Raw genomic sequence first — 24,389 nt, 5'->3', positions numbered from 1 at the left:
AATCTGAGTCTCCTGGCCTTCTCCAAAAACCGACCAGATCCACGGTAGACTGAGTCAGCATGAAGGAGACACCCGCTAATGACCGTCGGATTATGTAAAGTGGAAGACATTAGTCACTGTCACTTCACAGAGACCGGCCAGTCAGTGTCCATTCTCATTTCGCCAGCGCGCAGGTGCATGCAACATTGTATACAAGACAGATGTGTCCCGAGTTTATTGAGCGAATGAACGCATGCCACACACACACACACACACACACACACACACACACACACACACACACACACACACACACACACACCCCCCCCCCACACACACACACACGCACACGCACACGCACACACATACACACACACACACTGTTCACAGTAAGCCGCCCTATAAATTCAGTTCTACCCCTTTAAGCGCTCCGCTCCGCGTGCTGTTGGCGAGACGCGCACGTTTGCGCGCGTCTCGCCAACAGCGCGCGGAGCGCCTCAGTCGCGGGAACCGAGAGCGAACAATCAGGTGCTCCTCAGGCTGCACCAGCTGCTCGTTAGTCTTCATTTACCTGTCAATCTGAGAACATCTAGAGATCCTCATGCGGTCATGAGATTCACGCACGACAGGTGAAGTTAGTTAGTCGTCCAGGGAGTATTCGGGACTTTCCGGGAGTACTCGGACAAAAACCATATCGTTCCCCGAGTCCCGTTTCACTTTTCGCTATCGACTTCGTTCGCACGTGCAAAGAACACCCGAGTCGCGAGATCATGTCGCGGAAAAAGGCGCTCAAGGGCACTAAGGGGGCATCAAAGAGCCCCAAGGCGTCGCCCTGCAAAGACGGCGTAGGGAAAAGTGGCAAGTGTGCCGTCGCCGCGTCCGGCGGCGCGGTGCACCCCAGCGCGCCGTCCATCAGCACCAGCGGGGGGTTCTACGACGTCGCCTTCAAGGTAAGAGAGGCCAGACCCCTGAATACCAGACCAGCAGTTCGCGTACTCTCTAATAACGGTTTATAGGCGAAGTAGATGACGCGGCTCCAGCTGTGTCAACACTGAGAGGCGCGCGCGTGGATGTGACAGCGTGCGTGCCATGCCCCTGTGCCATGCTTGCCCCAGTCAGCTCATGCCCGCGTGCGTCCTACTACGAGCGCCCGAGAGCATCCAGAGCACCGCTGTCTGTTTGTTGTCTGAAATATAAAAGGAGTAATGTATGGGAATGTAAAGGTGGACAGTTGAACTGTGCCCGCTGAGATCTCCATCAATGGCCCTCAACAGTAAGAACAGTGAAATGTTGATAACATGACCGCATGTTGCCATATAGACGCAACATACTAATAGGTTGCATATGCTGCCTTTTTTTGTTACGTTGTAAACGGTTTCGTTTGTTTCCTGCAAGGCTTTGATTTAAACTATCATCTTTCACTCTCAAATGTCCGAACAGTTACCAATAATAAAACTCTATTATACCTCATCTATTCCGTGTATAGTACGAGACGGTTTCATCCACACAACTCTGCTGGCTGTGGCTATACATAAATATCCTGTATCTATTAGCTCCGATAATATCTCCTCTTTCTATTTCTCCTCCCTTTATCTCCCCCTCTCTCTTCCTCTCGCTCACACACCCACCCTCCTCTCTCTCCCTCCCTTCTATCTCTCCCTCCTCTCCCCCACCCTCCCTCTCTACCTTCTCTCCCTCCTTTCTCTCTCCCCTCCCTCCTCATCTCCCTCCCTTTTCTACCTTCTATCTCTCCCTCCTCTTTCTCCCCCACCCTCCTCTCTACCTTCTCTCCCCCACGCTCCTCTCCCCCTCCTCTCCCACTCTTAAAAGGTGACTTGTTCCCTCGGTCAATTCAGGCCCTTGTTAAACGCCAGTGTCCGTTTCTCCCCGAGTAAAAGTGGGGAGGATGCGCAAGTGTTTCTCCCTCTGCTCTGCACGATTCCTCCAGTAAAACCCGACCCTAAATCCCAGCTCCACACCATGAACCACTCTGTCCCCCCAGTATCTCCTGAGTGCAGGCATTAGCATAAGGGTGGCGGCTATACCTTCCCGCTCTCTGTGGATCAGAGGAGGGACGTCAGAGCTCACCCCCCTCTGCTCTGCTCCTCCTGACTCCGCCGGCACCCTTTGACCGCCTCTCTCCGACTCCCTGACCTCAGTGATCTGGTGGGGCAGCCTAAACCTCCCTCCCCCCCTGAAGATATTCCCCACCCCTCCCGGCTGGCTGACTAATGTTCTCTGGCCTATTGGTCCGTGCATGGCATTGATTATAAATAACAACCTGCATTCTCTGGTTGTATCTCGGTTTATTTTTAACATTCAATCGTTAAAAAAAAAACCAGTGGCTTGATCCTTCCCAAAAAATATGGAGCTATTTCTACGCTGCCTTCCATCTTAAACACATGAGGGGAAGTTGCTGCCTGATGGCTCCCTGCTGTCCTGACTACATCTCAGATCCACCGGTTTCCTTCAGAAGCGTTCCACTGAAACAGTCTCCGACGACATAATGATGTCACGGGACGCGAGTGAAATGTGTCGGTGCTGCTTGATCTCAGACCCCCGGCCTCTGACTGCCAGACCCCCGCCTCTGACTGTCAGGCAGCCTCTGAACTTCAGTTCCCAGCCTCTGACTATTTATTCAGATTTCCTTTACTTCAGCTGTTCTTTGTCTTGTCTCGAGCTGTCTAGTTTCCTTAAGATTGTGTGTTTTGAGTATCTTTTTTTTTTTACAATTGTACTTTTGTGACTTTGCTCTGTAAATGATACTGCGCTAAATAAACGCACTTACTCTCTTCCTCCCACATCTTTCTTCTTTCTCCGAACCCCTGTCTGTCTCTTCCTTTGCACCTCATCTCTCACTCCTCCCTGTCTGTCTCTTCTTCTCCCCTCTCTCTCCTTCTCCTCAACAACCTGTCTCTCTCTACTCCTCTATCTCTCTCCCCCCTCTCTCCCCCTCCCTTTCTCTCCCCCCTCCCTTCCTGTCTCTCCTCTCTGTATCACTCTCCCCCCTCTCTCTCTCCTCCCCCCCTCTATCTCCCCCACCCCTCTCTCCCTCCTTCTCTGTCATCCTCTCTCCTTCCCCTCTCTCTCCCCCCTTCCTGTTTCTCCTCTCTGTATCTCTCTCCCCCTCTCTCTCCCTCCCTGTCTCTTCTCTCTGACTCCCTCCCTCTCCCCCCCCCCCCCCCCCCCTCTCTCTCCCTCCTTCTCTGTCTCTGTCATCCTCTCTCCTTCCCCTCTCTCTCCCCCCCTCCCCCCTTTATCTCCTCTCTGTCTCTCTCTCCCCACCCCTCTCCTCCCCCTCTCCCCTCTGTCTCCTCCAGGTGATGCTGGTGGGAGACTCCGGCGTGGGGAAGACTTGTCTGCTGGTGCGCTTCAAAGACGGAGCCTTCCTCGCAGGCAGCTTCATCTCCACTGTGGGGATCGACTTCCGGGTACGTACACACACACACGGACACACACACACAAACAGACCGACACACACACAGACCTACACACACACACACACACACACACACACAGACCTACACACATGTGGGCACACACACACAGACCTACACACACACACAGACAGACCTACACACATGTGGGCACACACACACACATGTACGGGCACATACACCTAAACACACGCACGTACGAGCACATGCACGTACGGATGCGTACACACAGACACACGCATAACACACAGACATAGACACACGTATGGGCACATACACACACGCATGGACACGTACGTAACTCAATCAAGTGCTCACACACAACATGCACGCACATATACACGCACACCTTTAAACACGCACTTACGGACGCATGCACGCATGCACCCAGACCTAGACGCGAACACGGGCACACGCACGCACACAAACACGACGAAATTGCAATATTGAATCTGAAAGATGAAGGTTGTCTGTGTTAGCTAACACCATTTATTAACTGACAAGCCAATACACACAAGGTATTCAGATCCTGGCAATACCACAGTGTACACACCCCCAACTCTCCTCCAACCGCGAGGCGGTTTGAAGTTATAGGACGGCTTTATTACCAGAGTTAGGAGGAGGGCTCTTTATAGTTCTACTGCCCTCCACTAACCTTCATGGGCTGCTGTTGAACCACGTTTCTGGTTCTGGTGTCGCTGAATTGGACCGCACCTTTTTGGGTTTACAGGGTGTGATGTGGGCCCCTCCTCTGAGAGGTTGTGAGTTTTAAACCTCGGAACACGATCCTCTCTTCAGAACGTTTGGAGCGATGGGGCAGAACAGCAGTTTGTTTACTTCTTATGTTTTATTGAACAGACATTCGTCATCCGATGTTCCGTTTAAAGAGTTTGAAAGGAATTTGAACTTACTGTTGGCAGCAGTGATATTTAAAAATATCAAGTGACCCCAGAAAAGATCAGATAATAAGAACCTTTTGCTCTGAAACTGAAAAGCTGAAGCGAGTATTTTGACCCTAGACTCTGTTCACCAGCAACATTGGTAATTAATTCCGATCATACAGCGTAAACTGTCCTTTTTATTATCTCAAGAGGAGAAAGAAAACCTTTTCTTCTGTTGTCTGTTTTTGTTCTGGTTGATTGATGTAAGCAACTTTGCAATCTTTATAACCCCTATTAATAATAACAATCAAATTCAGTGAACGAAAAAAAAATGGTTGACTGGATATTGAGTTTTGAGCTGAAGAATATCGGACATTTTTACAATCTCCCATCGCTCCAGCAGGCCCACCTGACTCCTGCTCCTGCTAATGGTCATTTCACCAGTGGGGCTGAAGCGTGTCTTTCCCATGGAGAGCTTCAGCTCTAGGTTAACATGAGACCCTGCATAACCTCCTTCCCTCCCAGTCCCCCTGGAGAGAAGGAATTGAGATTTATTCAATATATTAAATATTCACCCTGGTTCGTTGGTGCATTATATTAACCTGGTCACAGCGCAGGTTCAAGGAGGCGTTGGGAAATCAAAGCAGGCAGCAAGCGTCAGATCTGTCTTGTTTCTGTCAGGGAGGGGTCGGGGAAGGTGGCAAGACGACAGCGGTAGAAAAAATGGACAATGTGTGCTGGCATTTATTTATGAGTAGGACATTTATCCAAAATGTGCTTTATTTCTACAGAGACTGTTTTTCTGGCTGCAATACAAAACGTGTGTGTGTGTGTGTGTGTGTGTGTGTGTGTGTGTGTGTGTGTGTGTGTGTGTGTGTGTGTGTGTGTGTGTGTGTGTGTGTGTGTGTGTGTGTGTGTGTGTGTGTGTGTGTGTGTGTGTGTGTGTGTGTGTGGTCTCAGAACATTAAGCTCTGTCGACTGAATAAATTAGTGTAATAAAATGGTCGTGTTGTTTTTCTGTGTTTTGGATGCATGCATTGCACACCGTGTGTGTTTGTCACACATTGAAGGACACAGCATGGATTAACACTTTAAAAAACATGTCAGGTTTCATGATGTTTAAAACCATACTACCCTCCATGTCCCTCTCTTTCTACTTTCTAATAACAATGTTTATTAATATTAGTTAATGCCGTAATAAGGCTTATTACATGTTGTAAGCATAGGTGTTAGTAGGCTAGGGTTAGCTCTTACCCTATACAATTATGTATCAATGTATACCATAGTTAACATGAATCTCATTAATAAACAACACCATAGGAACATTGAGATTTACAGAAAAAGATTAATCTTTGTGCGGGTAAATGTGCATCCGGTTGTGAGCATCTTCAGAGAGGTATGTGTGTGTGTATCTGTTAGTGCATGTGTGTGTATTGAACAGTTCATTGCACGTGAACAGAATCTGTTCGTGAGCCCTTTTTTTAATTGCCTGTATTCTTATTGGCCAACCGGGACCAATCACTTGGCCTATCTGTATTCTGATTGGCTGACCACAGCAATTAAATGGCAATCACGTGGTTTTAAGGACGGCAGCCGTGAATCTCTGTTAATTAACTATATAAATGCCTAATCAGATGCATAGGCACAAGGATGCACACACACACTGGTTAACTATAGCATTTCTTTAATGTTATTGCTTACAAACACACACACTAACAATACAATACTCAATACACGTACAAACGTGTGCAATCTCCACCGTTCTGATTCCATTTTTTTCAGCACAAATTCATATCTCTATGTTTTGTAAAATACAACGGACGGAACATAAAATGGAGAAGTGGAAAAGTCGTGCTTGAATTGCCGCTCTGAGCAGAAAATGTTTGGGCCATCAGCTCATCAAGTCCTCTCCATCCATCTTCCAGAAGTGACGTTGGCTTTTAAGAGTCCCCATCCCTCCTCCTCCTCCTCCTCCTCAACCATCCCTCCTCCTCCTCCTCTTCCCCATCCCTGCTCCTCCTCCTCCTCCCTGCTCCTCCCCATCCCTCCTCCTCCCTGCTCCTCCTCTTCCTCCTTGCTCCTCCATTTCCCTCCTCTTGCTCCTCCTCCTCCTCTCCATCCCTCCCCCTCCTCCTGCTCCTCCTCCTCTTCACTCAGCGATCGGCTGAATGGCCATTGATCATGTCTGTGGTGACGCACTCATTTGAATGGCTCGATTCCTCCCAATATGTCAACACGGAGGCCTTGACACGACGTGTGGCAGAGGTTAGTCATAATTGATGACCCATGGGAGAGGCGGAGAGTTGCTAAGAGTTTGACCCTGTCACTTCCGCCCAAACACCTTTTTATTGTGGTGGTAGCAACATGCCTGAAAGTTCCAGATTTTATCTGGAGACGGGGTCCAATGCCGTACACCATTCCCTCTCTCTTACCGTTTCCACCATAAGGGCAAAGGAGCCCTATTAAAACCTCCCGAGTCTGTAGCACTGCACACGATAATGGCTTGGTTTGTGTATCGAGTTGCAAACTCGTCTCCTGTCTGAAAAATGTGCTGTTTTTATTTTTAAATAGGTCACTCGCATTGGATCCTGTAGATCTGCACATCGGGGAGGAGGTGAACCACGAAGTGTCTGTCATATTTCTGAAAGCATGGAAATGTTTTTTAAACAAGAGATGAATATTGTGAGACAGAGCGGATACTTAAAAATATGTCTGACATCCAATTAAATCCTACAGTGATTACTGTGTTCAGTGATGAAGAGGACGCCCCCCCCCCCCCCCCCCACACACACACTTCTAACATTCACTCTTCAGGAGATGGGGGGTCGGCTTGGCTCAGGAGGTAGAGCAGTTGTCTTATAACCGAAAGGTTGCTAGTTCGATCCCCAGCTCCTCCTAGCTGAGTGTTGATGTGTACCTGAGCAAGACACCCTAACTGCTCCTGACGAGCTGGCTGTCGCCTTGCATGGTTGACTCCGCCGTCAGTGTGTCAATGTGTGTATTATTAACCAATGCATGTCGCTTTGGATAAAAGCGTCAGCTAAATGCCCTAATTGTAATTGAAATTGTAATTATAGAAAACAATGCACAGGACTATAATCACTCATAAATAACGGTGGATATCATATTTTATTGAGGCATGGACCTCTAAACTATATGTAACCTTTGACTTGACAGAGGGTTCAATGAGTAAGTTCAGTTGTTTTCAGGACGAGCGGTTTTAGGCAGGAGGTTCAACACTCTGATTAGAGGGGAGACAGTGGAGCAGATATGAAAAAGAACATTGCTTCCAAACACCATGGTTGCTTCCCTAATAGGGGGGTTTACCCATAATGGCTGCTAGAAGGACCACCAACGCAGTGAAGGGTTTTCTTTCTTTTTGTGTGTGTGTGCGTGTGTGCGCGTGTGTGAGAGAAAGAGAGTCTTCCTCGTACTTACACTCCTTCCAGTACTACAATTCATTATCCTCAGTAGGAAAACATCACCTCCTCAATTACGTAATTCTATTAATTTATTCAATCGCTGTCCAAAAAAATGTCTGATAAAAAAACAACCTCCCACCCATTAAAGAAGTCGATCTCGCTCCAAAAACGGCTCAGGAAAAACAAGACATCACAATGAGATGGGAACATCCAGGAGACGGCGTTCTTTTCCTGTTTAGCATCGGAGCATCAAGGAGCCGCCGTTCCCGCTCTCTGCAGCACGACCCAGATTAGGTCAGGTTAACGAGAGCCGGCGCCGCGAAGATCTGACACTGGCGTCGCTAACGACCCGCCTCCACCGGGGAGCGGCAGCGAGGCCCTTGATGCTGCCTCATCACGGAGTCGCATTCACTCTTCTGTACCTCGTTTAGAGAGTCAATCATGCTCCACGTGTGTGTGTGTGTGTGTGTGTGTGTGTGTGTGTGTGTGTGTGTGTGTGTGTGTGTGTGTGTGTGTGTGTGTGTGTGTGTGTGTGTGTGTGTGTGTGTGTGTGTGTGTGTGTGTGTGTGTGTGTGTGTGTTCCTTGGTAACTAATAAACTAGCCATTAACCAATTAAAAAATCATTATAAGTACAGTAGGTATGACTTGCATAAACCCCAGGTGACAAACGACAGCTTCGATAGAGACCGTGTGAAGTCTTTTTCGATGTTTCCGTTTCTATTTTCGCTGTTTTCTGTTGACTCGTAAGATGATTCACTAGCTGTTGAAACGCTCTCTCCATTCCCTCTTTTGAAGATGAGCAGAATGTGTGCATCAGCTCAGAGAAGAGAGGCCTGCCTACACTACAGTATTCTGACACTGCTCAACCACATTTTCCGAAGTCCTAAGTATTTTAGCCGTCGCTTTTATCTCAAGTGGGTTACGGTATGTCTTTTTGTGATGCACTCAAATCACGCACGCACGCACGCACGCACGCACGCACGCACGCACGCACGCACGCAAGATTGCACGCGTGCGTGCGTGCCTACGGGGTTTGCACGTACGCACGCACACAAACTGCTTATCCTTCTGCACACCGCAATATATTCATTCCTACTTGATCATGTGACACCGTTCAATAGACCTACAGGCCCGGGAGACTGTTGTTATGGGCTGGTAACCGTGACAACAGGTGGAGGACGGGAGCATGTGTGTGTGCCATGCGACCGCTTTCATTCTTGCGTGGAAGAAAGGAGGTCTTTCTGGAAGATTCTCTGACCAGCTCCACCATAGGGAACGGCATACTTCTCTTGGTTAGACTGTTTTTGTTAGACATCCTTTAATGGGGCTCGCTTTAAAAAGGTCTCCTAGTTACAGAACAATCGTGTAGCCAGTCAGAGGACCAGTACGTATCGCATTTCACATCCACACCCAACATGGGCTTCCAGTGTCCTCACAGTTGATCACTGTTGACGTTTCTCACAGTCAATTACAGCAGCGAGTCTATTGTCTATTTGGTTGTTCAACCGATCAACTCGTTCTTGCAAATCCTCTTCCTCTCGTTGGATAATCTGAAAGGCAGGCCCTGTTGTATAGAGCTGTCAGGAGCTGGACACGGTCAGCTTTTCATGTCTCAGTGAAGCGCTGTGCATGCACTGCACTCCAATGAAAACGACGACCAGAAATGTCTGAATCTGAAATGGTTCTTTTTTATTTCCAAGTAAGCCTCTTCTTGGAAAGAAATTTTAATCGCAGAGACTCACCTGGACATTTAAAGGTTAAAAAATGTGATTTGCTATTTAGCGGGCGTATTGTGCAATTTGTATCCAAAGTATTTCTTGCATGTTATTCTCCCAGGGGGTCCCTCCCATTGCAGCGGCTGATTTTCTCCTCTGAGCCACTGTTGGGATGTAGGGCAGAGGTGAAGCGTGCTGGCTGCTATGTGCAGGCGCTGATTGGAATCTCTAATCAGCCAGGTGTTACCGGGATATCAGAGGGAAAATCAGGGCTCAGGCGAGCAAAGGCGAGAGACGGGAGGGTTGGAGGGAGGGATGGAGAAATAAAGACCGAGGAAACAAAGGCTGGGAGTCGAGAGAGAGAGAGAGAGAGAGAGAGGGAGAGAGAAAATTGGTGTGCACACTACCTGGGGTTTGCCTCGTTAAAATGCAACAGATGTCCCACGAGCCGTGAGTTGTTTGCTGTAATTGCCCGCCGTTCTGCGGTGGAATAGTAATGTACGAACACGCAGGAGGAGTGAGGCACGTCTCTCTAATTGAGCGTAGTTTGCTCATGATCACAGACAATCACAACCCTCCACAATAACTATCCCTCCTCCCTGGAGATTCGGTGGATCACTGGTGACGTCTGAACCGCTCTCTGCTGGGAGGACTGGTTTCCCCTGATTACACTCCCAGGTGAAGGCACCTCAGTCTTCTCCCAGCCGGCAAGGATCCGCAGGCTTTTTTTTTGTTTTTGTTGCTCCGGATGGGAGCGTGGTTCAGGAAGCAGTTGGTTCTGGATCTTGGTCTCGTTATCTCACTATTTTTAACAAGTGTGAAAAAGACTCTTGGTGTGTGACGATATATCGGCCACTTATTTACTTCTGGCAATGGTTTTCATACTATTTTATACTTTATACTTAAAGAAACAACACATTATCCCATGTGTCTTTTTAGACTTAAGGTTAGGTTTTGTTTGACATGACTTGCTCACCCAAAGCCTCCTCTCTCTCTCTCAGGGAATCCTCTCTCTCGATCTCCCTCCATCCTCCATTCTCTTTCTTTTTTTCCGGTTCCAAAGCCCTAATAGATCTTCTGCCATGATTCTTTGGTCCGTGGTGGCTGAACTGTTGTCCGGGTAGCAGCGAGCAACGGCACCAACGTTTTATCAACTAATTAGGGACATCCTGGCATCATGAAACGAGCATGGGCTGCACAATAATTAGTATATTTCTGACCTTGCTAGTGTTTGTGACGGTGGTCTTTACACAGCCCACCTTCAAAAGGTTGTTTGATTCCCTCTTTGTATGTTTACTCCTCTGCCTGGTCTGGTGTTGGTCTTTAGTTCTGTGATGCATCCTTCCTCAACCCGTCAGTATTACATTATGTACATTTAAAGATGAATATGTATGTTGGTACACATCAGAGGGCGAGTGTCAACGAGAGACAGACAGAGAGAGAGAGAAAGAAATGAAAGGAGAGGGAGAACGGGAGAGGGGGATATAGAGGGAGGGAGGAAGATAGGGAGAGGGAGGGAGGGAGAGAGAGGGGGAGATAGAGGGGGAGATAGAGAGAGGGAGGGGAAGGGAGAGAGAGGGGGAGATAGAGGGAGGGAGAGGGGGACATAGAGAGAGAGAGAGAGAGGGAGGGGAAGGGAGAGAGAGGGATATAAATGGGAGGAGAGTGAGAGAGACAGATGAATGGAAGGAGAGGGAGGGACGGAGAGAGAGGGGGAGATAGAGGGAGGGAGGGGAAGGGAGAGAGAGACAGATGAATGGAAGGAGAGGGAGGGACGGAGAGAGATGGGTCGAGAGAGCGCAAGCGACCGCAGGAGGAAGGGGTGAGGAGGCCACAGAGTCAGAATGACACACAGACGAGAATCTATATCTTCAGAAAAACACCATGCAGCCTCTCTGCTGTGACTTCAGAGTTCATCGGAGAGGGGGGAGAGGGGGGAGAGGGGGGAGAGGGAGGGTCACAGAGGGCAGACCGATACTTAATGAGGTGGATGGAATGGAGGTGGGAGTGCATTTTAATTTCAAAGTTGGGTGTGTGCTTTTTTTATTTTTGTATTTTATAAGGAGTGTGTGTATGTGTGCATGCATACGTATGTGTATGTGTGTACTGTGTACGTATTCTCCCCCAGTCTATCTCATTCTATGTTGTAAATCAATCACTGTTTTACCCAGAGGGTGCTACAAATGTGTCAAACCGTTGCCAGGTTGGCCTGTAGGCTTCATATGGTGCACCGGGTCGACCAGTGGCCCCCTCACGTTGCCAGGTTGGCCTGCAGGCTTCATATGGTGCACCGGGTCGACCAGTGGCCCCCTCACGTTGCCAGGTTGGCCTGTAGGCTTCATATGGTGCACTGCGTCGGCCAGTGGCCCCCTCACGTTGCCAGGTTGGCCTGCAGGCTTCATATGGTGCACTGCATCAGCCAGTGGCCCCCTCACGTTGCCAGGTTGGCCTGTAGGATTTATTCGGTGCAACACCTCAGCCAGTGGCTCTCTGTCTCTCACGTTGCCAGGTTGGTTAGTCGGCTTTGTATGGAGCACGGTGTCAGCCAGTGGCTCTCACGTTGCCAGGTTGGTCTGTCTGCTTTATACGGTGCCCCTGCGTCAGCCAGTGGCTCTAACGTTGCCAGTTTGGCCTGTAGGCTTTGTAGGCTTTTCCGTTCACTATCACGATTCGTTTGTTTGATTTATTCGTTTTATTCGTTCGTTAAGTCAGATGGTCTGTTATGTAATTTGCCAGGGAATCGGAAATTATGGAATAAATGTTAATCAACATGCATGTAGCCTTCTAATGTTGTGGCCAAATTACCCAGGTTAAGTGTAAATATTAAGCATATATATACAGCACATCCGTGCCTTTTTTTTCCATAAATATCCTTAATACATAATGGGGTGCAGTAAGAATTAAATATTAGGGTTAATAAGCAGTGAAGCACGTTAGCAACTAGACCAAACGAGGCTCGTAATGGTAGGTAAAAACAATACTTAATTAAAGCATGCAATTGTGATGTAGAACAAAAATAAAGAAAACATAAAGTGCTTGCATGATATTGAAGCCTACAGCGATCGTTAGTTAACTTGTGTGGTGGTGCCTTATCATTTGTTTACCCATGCACCATGGCAATGCGATTGCTACCTGCTCTCATTGGCTGAATCGATGAGAACGTTTTGGACTCAATAAATATCAGGTCGTGGGGAGACGAAGCTCTGTTCGTTTGTATATGATATTAACGTGCCCATATTTTAGTTGTATGTTTAAAAAAAATTCAAATAAATCAGTTCTCTTGTTTTGGGAATCAGTTCTCGTCGTTCACCTTTGGGATTCGTTCGTTCGCGACCGACCCATCACTAGTGCACAGTGTCAGACAGAGGCTCTCTGCTTCTCACGTTGCCAGGTTGGCTTCTAGATAGTGACTCCTGGTTTGGTTCCTTTTAGCCTGGTTCCGTTATGTTGTGTTTACACCATACAACCTCCCCTCAGATGCTTGTTTCTCATCCGTATGCTTCTCTCGCGCTGATCATACATATTTTGTGTTAGGCTACTTTATCCTTTCATCATCGTTCTTATCATCCCTGAGCCAGGTGGTAATTGCACCATCACCCTTCCTGTTCCCAACATGGCTCTCTCTCTGCTTTGATCAGGGAATGCTCTAGATTCCCTGATCAAAGAGGGAATCAATCTGGAGTCTAGAACCTGACTCTGGAAACCTTCTGCCTCCGGAGGGCCTATGAGACCGTAGCTCGTCGGTTCTGAGTCAATAAGTAGCGCTCTCAGCAGGGAGATCTTCAGCTCCCCAGATTAATTAGTTCATGACATCACATAAGGTATGGAGCACAATGTGTCTCCCTCAATTATCGTTCTCTGACATGCAGGCAAGAGGGTGAAGGGAAGTATTTAATTTGGATCTATAGCAGAGAAGCTGAGGATTTGAAGTCATAAGCACCAAGAGATTTGGTAATTTTTACTTGATTGATCGACTTGATCTTTTCTGCAGCACCAGTGCATCGTTCCTGCTTCTTCTACACTTGTTTGAAGTTCACTTTGACCCAAACCGCTAGGATATCAACCCCAAAATGTCAGCAACCTCAGAATGTCAGCAAGCTTCCCGTTCCCGAGCTGCATTGCGAGATACGGTCTGACACGCTGTGCCACGCGCTTCATGCTAAATCTCCAGGCGTTTTCGTCAAGCAGAAATAATGATCAAACTTGAGTGCAGAGCAAAATACTATGGCGAATCTATGGTGTGCACAAACATCCGCTATCATCTAAATATTCATGTATCGAGTCACACATGTGAAACGTGATTGGCTGCGGAGTCTGAAGCCTGTGATCGAAAGGTCGGATCCTCAGCAGTACTGCGTTCCCTTTCAATGACTCGCAGTGGAGCAGCTCTTCCCGTTCCACATCCTCCTCATCGTTCCTGATCACATTTCCCGTGCCACTGCTGGTGCTTGAAGCTCAGGAGGCGGAGGGAGAATGTTTCAGCCTCCAGCCAAGCGGTTCATGGCCACCTCTCTCAGGCATCATCAATCAACCGCGATCACGACGGCCACAAATCAGCCGTGGACAAACCAGCCCGACAAACAGCCCTCTAATCGAATCTCTTTCTTCAGCGATATCAAGCTCTTGATGAATGAATCGTCTCCAGAGACCTCACCCCCCCCCCCACCCCCCACCAGCCCACACACTCCTACACACCTCCGTTCTGAGGAACTCACAGATCAACTCTCTGCCCACCCACCCTGCTCAAACCCCCCTCCTGAAGGAACACCAGATAGGGGGGGGGCGCCTGTAGCGAAGTTCAGACGACAGGACGGGGGGGTTAGGACAACATTATCGACGCTGTTGTACCCGCTGATTAATGAGTTGTTGTGTAACTCTCACTCTGCTGAAAGCTGCAGTCGGCTGGCTCTACTCTCTGCTTTCACGAGAGCCGCCTCCACTCAGAGTAATAACAGCTATTGGAGATCCAGCCATGAATTTATAATTCATTTTCCGGTCTGCGTTTTTTATAAAATGTGTCCGTACACAAAAGTGTATAAATTGGAGGAGAAATATGAAATCGACTTGAGGCACATCATTTTGTCCCTTCAATTAAAAGATGTCAACATGTCCGCTGTTTTTACACTGGCTGCTTGTCAGCAATAGATTTCTCTCAGTGACTTTGGACAGACGTTTAGATTAGTTCTTTGTTTGTGTGTTTTTTAGGATTTTAGGCTTAGTTTTATTCATATTTGTAGCATGGTGTGGTTGCAAAACATACTTTGGCTTTATGCCGCAATCAATATTTCATCAGTATGTCAGAGCTTAACTAATGTGGTGCTGCTGACTAAAAGATGAGGAAGAAATATATTTTTGTATGTTTTTGTTTTATCACAAGCGAGTCCCTGGCAGTGTCATGTTCAGACGTGATCAGGGAACGTCATTGTCTTCTGGTATTGAGCCGAGAAACTATTTACTCTTTATTCTTTTAGCTTTTACCATCTCCTTTCATCCGAAGCGACTAACAGTGATTCAAGATGTCATTCAATGATTTGTCCGGTTTGCAATTTAAATCAGTTATGTGTTTTCCAACCCCCCCCCCCCCCTCTGGTGGTGCGGGCGCGATCCGGATTTGGGCGGTTGGCGGTCGAGTGTATGGAGCCGCTCCCATAGCTTTGGTGTTCCAACACCCATGAGCGCATTCAAGCTATAAACTACCTCAACAGGGCAGGAAGTATGTGCTGATTTGTGTTAACAAAACAAAGACACCAAGTCTTTAGGACGTTAGGACGTCCTGTTCAAGGAGGCATATAGGGTGCAGACATCAGGCTTTAGTCAAGTGCCCTTCGTCCAGAGTCATTGGTGCTGCATGATCATGCCAATAAACAGGAAGGGTTTCCTACAGTACCTGAGCCTCGGAATATCCACCCAACAATCTATAGGATACTGCTGCTGCAGTGTGTGTGTGTGTGTGTGTGTGTGTGTGTGTGTGTGTGTGTGTGTGTGTGTGTGTGTGTGGGTGTGTGTGTGTGTGTGTGTGTGTGTGTGTGTGTGTGTGTGTGTGTGTGTGTGTGTGTGTGTGTGTGTGTGTGTGTGTGTGTGTGTGTGTGTGGGTGGGTGGGTGGGTGGGTGGGTGGGTGGGTGGGTGGGTGGGTGGGTGGGTGGGTGGGTGGGTGGGTGGGTGTGTGTGTGTGTGCTGATGTATAATGGCATATACACTTCAAATGAAATGTTAGTATGGCTTCGACGCCATACCTCCCCTGTCAGCGACCAGAGGGAGGGAGAGAGAGCGAGAGAGAGAGGGAGAGCGAAGTGGTTGGATAAATAGATGGGCCCTCAATGGACAGTTATACATACACGCTTGGTCAGCTAAATGGAACTGCACAGCAGAAGCAGCCATTTTTCAAGTATTCTCGTGAGACGTCTGCTATCAACACAGCCACACCATCCCCTTTCCCTGGGGGGCTGCTGGGGGCTCGGTGTGTAATTTCTCTACCACCCTGCCCTGCTGAAGCCGGCAGGAGGTATGGGGAACTTCTGCTCCGATATTCGCCCTACATTTCAACTAGTGTTTGACTTAAGAGAATTCATTATGGAAAAGACGGGATTGTGATTTAAGTGGGCGTGCAGCGCCTCGCTACGCTCCGTCGCACCCCCGGATTTACCGCCTGCACCCCCCCCCCCCCAACACAGCACAGCTACCGGAGGAATGAGGGGAGAGAGGGCGAGAGAGAGGGCGAGAGAGAGGGCGAGAGAGAGGGCGAGAGAGAGAGAGAGAGGATCATCTGAGCAGCAGCATCACTAGCCGTTGGTTGGACTGCCTCTCTCTCAATCAGAGCATGACAGGCAGACAGAAAGACGGAGATACAGGACTGAGAAAGACGGATAGGAAAACAGGCAGAGAGGCAGTCGAAGAAAGAAATACAGAGAGACAGTCCAACAGACGGAAAGGGAGAGAGAGAGAGATGGCTTGAATGGTATGGAGAAAGAGGGAAAAACAAAGTGCAAAGATATGCAGGAGATGCACACCTTCCTTATGACCGGGAGTTGAAGTTGGCTTCATGAGGTTGAATACTGCATGAGGTTGAATGCATCAGAAGTCGAGTTGAACCCACCAAAGCACAGGCGAGCAAGTAAGCAAGAGAGATGGAGATGGATGGTGGAGGGAGAGGGGTTAAACTTAGAACAGAGGCAGGAGCAGGATTGCCTTTGAAGTGAGATCGTCGCGTCGAGTAGTGAGAGAGCGAGCGAGAGAGAGAGAGAGAGAGAGAGAGAGAGAGACTCTTCCCCCATGCGGGTTGCGAGGGCGAAAGACCGAAGCGGGGCGAAGATATTAAACTCGGATGGACAGACAGACGGGGCCGTTCGGACTTCAGAGACCGAGTCCAGTGTGCGGAACCACAGGAAGTGGAGCTCAGAAAGAGAAACAAGCTGGGAGGGGAAGATGGGAGGAAGGAAAGACAACAGAGGGCATGGGGGTCGAGGGAGACGGGACACTGGGTTGAGAGGGGGAGAGAGAGAGAGAGAGAGAGAGAGGAGAGAGCCTCCAGAGAGGGATTTGCACAGACAGAAACAAAGGCAGGATTAGCTTGTCTTATTACCAGATGCACGGGCTGTGGATGCTCTGTATCTGAGCTGCTGTGACAGACTTAATGGGTTGGGAGAGAGACACCGAGGGAGAGAGAGAGGCATCGAGGGAGAGAGAGAGAGAGAGAGAGAGAGAGAGAGAGAGAGAGAGAGAGAGAGAGAGAGAGAGAGAGAGAGAGAGAGAGAGAGAGAGAGAGAGAGAGAGAGAGAGAGAGAGAGAGAGAGAGAGAGAGAGAGAGCAGAATGAGAGAGAGAGAGAGAGAGAGAGAGCAGAACGAGAGCAGAACGAATCGAAGCATAAGCAGATCGCAACAACGCAGACCGTGTAGAAAGATGAAAAGTTTCCAAACTTCATGGTGATTCTGAGAGCAGTGAGCCGGGACGGACCCCCTGAAGGACCTGTGGAGGCTCCAGGGGGGGTGGGGGGGGTGAGGTAGGGCTGCTCGACTATGGGAAAAAAAACATAATCACGATTATTTTGTTCAATATTGAAATCAATTATTTTTAAGAGGAATTTCAGTGTTGATTTATTTATTTTATGTTATTTTTATTATACAGGGAAGTATTCAAGGTAACAAAGTTACAATTGAAAACGGCCTGACTCAGTATAAAGCTGATTTCCATCTGGTTCCTGTTCTGCAGCACATATTACATATAACAGGAACAAGTTACATTTACATACAGCACATAACGGGAAAGTAGCACGTCAGACATCAGTAGGACAATTACAGACTGAACAAACACATTGGTCTATAAAAAGTCAGTCGATGTGACTTCAATCAAATCGTTTGGTCGGTAAAGGCAATTAAAATATCAAAGATAGATGCAAAAGAAAATCCTGACAAACAACATGCTGAGTGTAGCACAGAATAGTGGTGTGAAACAGAAGGCTGACCTTAAAGGCCCAGAGTGAATATTACAATACAATTGTTGCCTTCTGCTGTTGACTTTGCTTCCTTATCAATAAACTTCTTTCAGACTGTTACACCAACATGGCTGTACGTTTCTGTGTTTTGTGTGTGTGTGTGTGTGTCTTTGTGTGCATGCCTGCGTGTGTGTGTGCAAGCGCATGCGTGTTTGTTTGTGGATACAATAGTGTGTGTGTGTGTGTGTGTGTGAGCTTGTGTGTGTATGTACATGCCTGCGTGTGTGTTTGTGTATACTCAGTGTGAAAGGTTTGCGTGTGTGTGTGTGTGTGTGTGTGTGTGTGTGTGTGTGTGTGTGCGTGCGCGTGCGCGTGTGTGTTGGCAGGTCAGGCAAGGTGATCAAACAGGGTTGGTACACACCAACCCGGATAACTTGTAAACAACAGCGTCCACGTATTCAACGGGTAAAATCTGTGCGTGAAACAGTTCAGCCTTCACTGCACACGTGGTTAATGTGCCACTTCTCTAGCAGGTATCCTTCATTGCTCTCCCTACTTTCTTAACATATTGCCTGGTTCTTTTTTTAATCCGAACCAGAATAAAAATATCCTTCTCTAATCTCGTTCCCCCACAGAAGTTGTAATTTTTGTTTTTAATCCCTGGTAGTAAGATTTATGAAAGCCTCTCTGGAACATGTAACAGAATGGGATATACCTTCGATGGCACGTCCTCCTTCTCTTGTACAAAATTTTCCAGGTGTTCCGTCCTGAGATGAGGTGGAACCAACTGAATGACCAGTACACGTCTGTGTGTCTGTCTCTCTCGCTCTCGCTCTGGCTCTCTCTCCAGTACATGTTCTAGAAAATAACTTAATACCATCATGTATTCTCATGCCTGGAGACTAAAAGCTGAAACCGCATCTTCTTCTACGCCAGGAAAGTGAACTTAGCCGAGACTACATATAAATAAAGAGATGAAAATAAAAATAAATGCAGAAATACAAAATGCTAATGTCTATTGCGTTTGACAGGGGGCGGGGGACTTTGACAGGAAAGCGCTGAACAAGCAGACAGATAATGAGCTGATGATGAGGTAATGAGGAGAAATAATGAGAACTATAGTCCTGGAGGAGGAGGAGGAGGAGGAGGAGGGGGGGGGGGGGGAGGAGGGCCGGCCATCTTTTAATTCTGAGGATTGGTGTCAATATGGCCGATTAGGATGAACCATGACTGGGTTTTCAATGCATGATACCCGACTGTGAGGGAGAGTGATAAACAAATGGAGGTAGAGAAAGATATAGGGAGCGAGAGAGATGCATGGATTGAGAGGGTGAGAGAGTGGAGGAACGAGGGCTTTAGCAAGTGAGAGAGAGATAGAGGGGCAAGGAAGTAAATGAGCAAGCAAGAGACAGACGTAGAGTGAGAGGAATAGAGCGATGAAAAGAGTGAGAGTGAGTTGGAGGGAGTGACTGAGCATGTGAGAGAGAGAGACAGGTGAGAGAAAGTGCAAATAAGTTGAATGTTTTCCTTCCAGTAAAACTGTTCGTCAGCAGAGGTGAAGTAAAGGATAAGTAATGCTAAGGTTTTCTTTCTTCTCTGTCTGCATAGCCACCCAGAGTTCACTCCCATTTATTGCTGACGTTCACATTTCTTCCTCAAATATCTTCGGTTTGTTGACGTCCGTGTTTTAGCGCGCTTCATCTCGTCAGCCAACAGACAAAACAAAAGGCTGTTGAGTTCATTATCTGATGTAATTATCTCCAGGACAGCAGCAATTAGTCAGCCTTATTTAAATATGAATGGCTAAAACCTCTGTGAAAGGTGTAGGTGTGTGTCTGTGTTTAGGTATTCTTGTGCATACTGAGCGAAATTTCATGGGAAGTGAATTAAGCTGTCAGTTAATGTACACAAAATATGTAACATCTATCAAGTTGTTTGTTCACTCAGATGCAAATGGAGACAATTCTCGTCTTCTAATTACGACCGCTGATGAGCTTCCAGACTTTACAGAACTTCTCACAACAAGTGGATTTTCGTGTAATTCCTTTCCTACGTGCTTGGGTTAGACAGGAGAAGATCAGATGTACTCTGCCAACACCAGATGTGAGCAGAGGGGTTCACAACATAAAGTACAGTACAGGAATAAGAATTTAAGGATTTAAACAAAATGTAATTACAGCAACGGTCAACATCATGTTCAGTTACTATGTAAAACCTGCGCCAGGATTTAATAGTCTTTGTATCTCAAGCACTGATGTTTACAATGTGGCTCTCTTGTAAGAATCCAGTGTGTGTGGGTCCTAGCCGAAAGAGAATGGGTTCGATCCCGTGTCTATCTGTATGCATTCTTGAGGATTAACACCTGACCTGTATCTGATTCACCGTTGCTTTCGAGAGAGTCGTCTGCTAAAGATGTAGAAAGATCCGATATAATCCCAATGAGATGATCAACCTGACCAGGCAAGTGAAGAATTCCACACGAACATCGCAGCATGTATATCAATTCAATTCACCCTCCAGTGACTAGCAGAAGAAGGGATCGGAATAAATAAGGCTTATTGTTGTTTCTCTCTCTCTCTCTCTCTCTCTCTCCCTCTCCCTCTCCCTCTCTCTCTCTCTCTCTCTCTCTCTCTCTCTCTCTCTCTCTCTCTCTCTCTCTCTCTCTCTCTCTCTCTCTCTCTCTCTCTCTCTCTCTCCCAGTCTCTCTCTCTCTCTCCCAGTCTCTCTCTTTATATCTGACCTTCTCTGTCTTGCTGTCTGTCTCTCTCTCTCTGTCTGTCTATAGCTATAGCTCCAGGGGGTAATGTTCCGACTGTACCACCAGCAGCACGTTGAGCTGAATAGTTGAGTGTTACAGAACTGAACTCATGTCTTACTAAGCGAGGAGGACTGTGACACAATCTGCTCTCGGCTCAGTGCGGGGTGCTTACTACCTGTCAGGGGAGGTGTGGACAGGTGGATCGATGGACAGGTGGCCCGTAGCAACAAAGTCAAGGAATTTCCATGCACAGGTCGGTCGCCGTAGTAACGGCTAAAGGGATAAGATAAGATATAGTAAGATGAATTATATTCACATAGTATGACAGTACATATTTTCTGTATTCTTTTTATGCATAGCAAAAATTTGTATGAATTGTAAGAATAACAGTGCTGTAAATGTGCCTTGGATGGCTTTTAGGGGGATTTATCTTTATGATATTTTTAGATTTCATTATTTTATATCTGAACATTAAATAAAACTCAGTTTGAGCTACACAATAACACATCCACGTTATATCTAGTTAATTGTATTATAGGATTGCACATTTGGACTAAACCAATCCACTGTTGAGTAATTAAAATAAGTAAGATATAAAGATATTAGATATGCATGGAAGCTTTTGAGTTCACAGATAATAATAATAATAATAATACATTTTATTTATAATGCACTTTATATTGGATAGATGTACCTACTAGATGTACCCCCCCCCCCACACACACACACACACACACAAACACTGATATAGTGGGATGGGGGGAGCTGTATCACACCTTCAGCATCTTCCCAGCCTGAGGGTAAACTCACCTCTGATGGGTTCCTGAATATCCACCAAGGTGTAACATTCAGGAACGTCCTCAGACTGGGGGTGCTTTAGACTGCTCCTTGAGGAGCTCTGTGGCAAGAGGAGGAGGAGGAGGAGGAGGAGGAGGAGGAGGAGGAGGAGGAGGAGGAGGAGGAGGAGGAGGAGGAGGAGGAGGAGTGCGTGCCCAAGGCCGTTCAGGTCATCAACATGTCACTGCCAGGGAGGGAGAGAGAGTTTCCAGGAAGTTCTTCGGAACTGAAGGTGGGATTCTTCGCTGCCCAGGCACCTCATACATATTTATAGATCTGGTCTGGACCGCTCTGTGATGGACAGATTGCTCAGAGCTGCCTTCTATTGCCGAATATTAATAGATGTTCATAATGACTCTCAGCAGGGGTGTGTGTGTGTGTGTGTGTGTGTGTGTGTGTGTGTGTGTGTGTGTGTGTGTGTGTGTGTGTGTGTGTGTGTGTGTGTGTGTGTGTGTGTGTGTGTGTGCGTGTGTCAGTGTGTGGTGTATGTATGGATGGCTGGATGTCCGTGTATTTTGTGGTGGATGTGTGGGTGGATGTGTGTGTGAATGGTGTGGTGTGGATGTCTGTGTGTATGGTGATGTGTGTGTGTGCGTGGTTGGGTGTCTGTGTGTACTGTGTGGTGCATGGTGTTGATGTCTGTGTGTCAGGTGTTGTGTATGTGTGGTTGGGTGTATTTTGTGGTGGATGTGTGGGTGGGTTTCTGTGTGTATTTTGTTGTTGATGTGTTAGTGTATGTGTGAGGGTGGGTGTTTGTTAATTGAGGTCTTTACTTCTTATGCGCTTCCAGCTACTTATTTGTATTTTATTGAACGCATATATGAGGGTATAATTTGTTTAATTGTCAAATTAGCTTTTCTCTGCCTGGGGCTTTTATCAGAGTGTGTGTGCGTGTGCACATGCGTGTGAGTGTGTGTGTGTGTGTGTGTGTGTGCGTGCACATGTGAATGTGCTCGGTATTAGCCCATAAAGCATAGTCCCCATGCAGCAGTCTCCTTATCTTAATTAAACCCTTGGCGCTAGGCTGCCATTGGATGGTGGGTTGAGGATCCTGGGTCTCCTTGGCTCACCTGCAGGCATCCTTAGAGTGGGATGCCCTCACCTCGTTCCTGCTCATTAAGTGACAGCCGCTTCACTGGGTCTTACGTCACCTTCCAAGCATCTGCTGAGTGACAGAGATGTGTGACGGTAATCAGCCAGGGCAGCCAGGGAGGTGTCGACTGAACCAGAGGAGACAGAGGATCACAATGTGAGACAGTGGGGGGGGGACAGCAGCAACACAGTCAGAGACAGACTGTAGGATAACGGATGGAGGGAGGGAGAGAGGGAGAGAGACGGATAAAGAGAGAGAGACGGATAAAGAGAGAGGGAGAGAGGGAGAGAGGGAGAGAGGGAGGGAGAGAGGAAGATGGAGAGAGACAGATACAAAGAGGGAGACAGATGAAGAGAGAGACTGAATTTCGAAAGAAATTGGAGCGAGAGAGAGCGAGCGAGACATAAAGAGCGAGAGACGGAGATAAAGAGCGAGACTGTGGGTAGAAATCGTACAACACACGGAGGATGACTAAAACAGATGTCCCCACAAAGCCAACGACAGGAAAAGATAAAATAGAAAGAGTAACTATGAGGACAGATGGAGGAGAGCAAACAGACAGATGGGTGACCAGACTGTGACAGAGGGAGAGGAAACAGAGATCACAGAGAGGGAGGTGCGGGGGGGTCAGACCAGAGTGAGGAGTCAGCGCGATTCAATGCAGAATTCAAAATGAGTGCTGTTGAAGCCATCCCTCACATCCCCCACCTCTGGAAACCATCCCTGGATGTTCTGTGAAAGATTCAGAGTGTGTGTGTGTGTGTGTGTGTGTGTGTGTGTGTGTGTGTGTGTGTGTGTGTGTGTGTGTGTGTGTGTGTGTGTGTGTGTGTGTGTGTGTGTGTGTGTGTGTGTCTTTGTGTGTGTCATCCCCACATACACCAAACAAACACAGTTAACAAGACAGTAAGAAGGCCCCCCAGGAAAAATCCCACTGAAGGCATCTCCTTGAAAGCTGGGCTGGTTGGAGGGAGAGATGGACGCAGGTAGAGAGGGAGTAGCAGAAGGATGAATCACTTCATCCTTTTGAATCACTTCAGCATATGGACCTGGTTAATCATTAAGATTTGATTTAAGAGTCTGTATCTATCAAGCTACTCTAAACACTGATGGATTAGCTAAGTGATTATGCATTAATGTAAAAAGTAACGTAACATAAAGTGAACCTGTTACAGCACAGTGAACAACAGCATTCATAATCTACCCTTGGGTGGGAATGTAAAAGTCACCTGACTTTTGTCTTTTGAATGTTTGTGTGGTGTGTACTTTCTTGTGTTTCTGTGTTCATGTGGTGTGTACTGCCTTGTTAACTGTGTGTGTGTGTGTGTGTGTGTGTGTGTGTGTGTGTGTGTGTGTGTGTGTGTGTGTGTGTGTGTGTGTGTGTGTGTGTGTGTGTGTGTGTGTGTGTGTGTGTGTGTGTTAAAAGTGAAGCCACATTTAATCAAATCTCAGTCAAATGATTTCCTCTGGGCCCGGCGTGACTGTGGATGATCTTGTGTATATATCTATCCGGCTGCGTTGTTGAGTTTTTGTGTTTTTGTATTTCCAGGAGTTAATATTGAAACGTTGACTTTCTTCCATTTGTGTGTGTGTTGATGCAAATCCGGCGCCTGTCGTTTGGTGCCTGGCACTGGCCGCCGCGTGAGATTCGATTTGCAAACCCATTTTAAGGTTGAGAGACCGCGGTGATGGTCAGCAGGAGATGCAGACACCATCTGCGCCTCCTCCCACTGCTCCTCCTGACAGACTCCTGATTCTATTTTGTAATCACCTTTCAGACACTGGCTTTTGCTGCACTTTTTATTCCATATAATTATTGCCAAAAAGTCAACCAGTCA

General features: G+C 47.4%; 1 protein-coding gene across 4 annotated transcripts in view; it reads left to right on the top strand.

Moving 5' to 3' along the window:
- The first annotated feature begins 480 nt into the window (after positions 1-480).
- LOC130371463 (ras-related protein Rab-26-like) overlaps positions 481-24,389 on the top strand; it is a 42,052-nt gene continuing 18,143 nt past the window's right edge. For 3 of the 4 annotated variants that reach the window (XM_056577243.1, XM_056577246.1, XM_056577245.1), the window contains exons 1-2: positions 481-929; positions 3,300-3,410. In XM_056577243.1, coding sequence (XP_056433218.1) covers positions 750-929; positions 3,300-3,410 — 291 coding nt within the window. In that variant the 5' untranslated portion in view covers positions 481-749. Of the gene's footprint in view, positions 930-3,299; positions 3,411-6,868; positions 7,026-24,389 lie in introns of those variants that run through there. The other variant, XM_056577244.1, reaches the window with a different exon arrangement.

The sequence above is a fragment of the Gadus chalcogrammus genome, chromosome 18, assembly GCF_026213295.1.
Source record: "Gadus chalcogrammus isolate NIFS_2021 chromosome 18, NIFS_Gcha_1.0, whole genome shotgun sequence".
NCBI classification, from domain to species: Eukaryota; Metazoa; Chordata; class Actinopteri; order Gadiformes; family Gadidae; genus Gadus; species Gadus chalcogrammus.
This window is presented reverse-complemented; position numbering and strand designations above follow the sequence as displayed.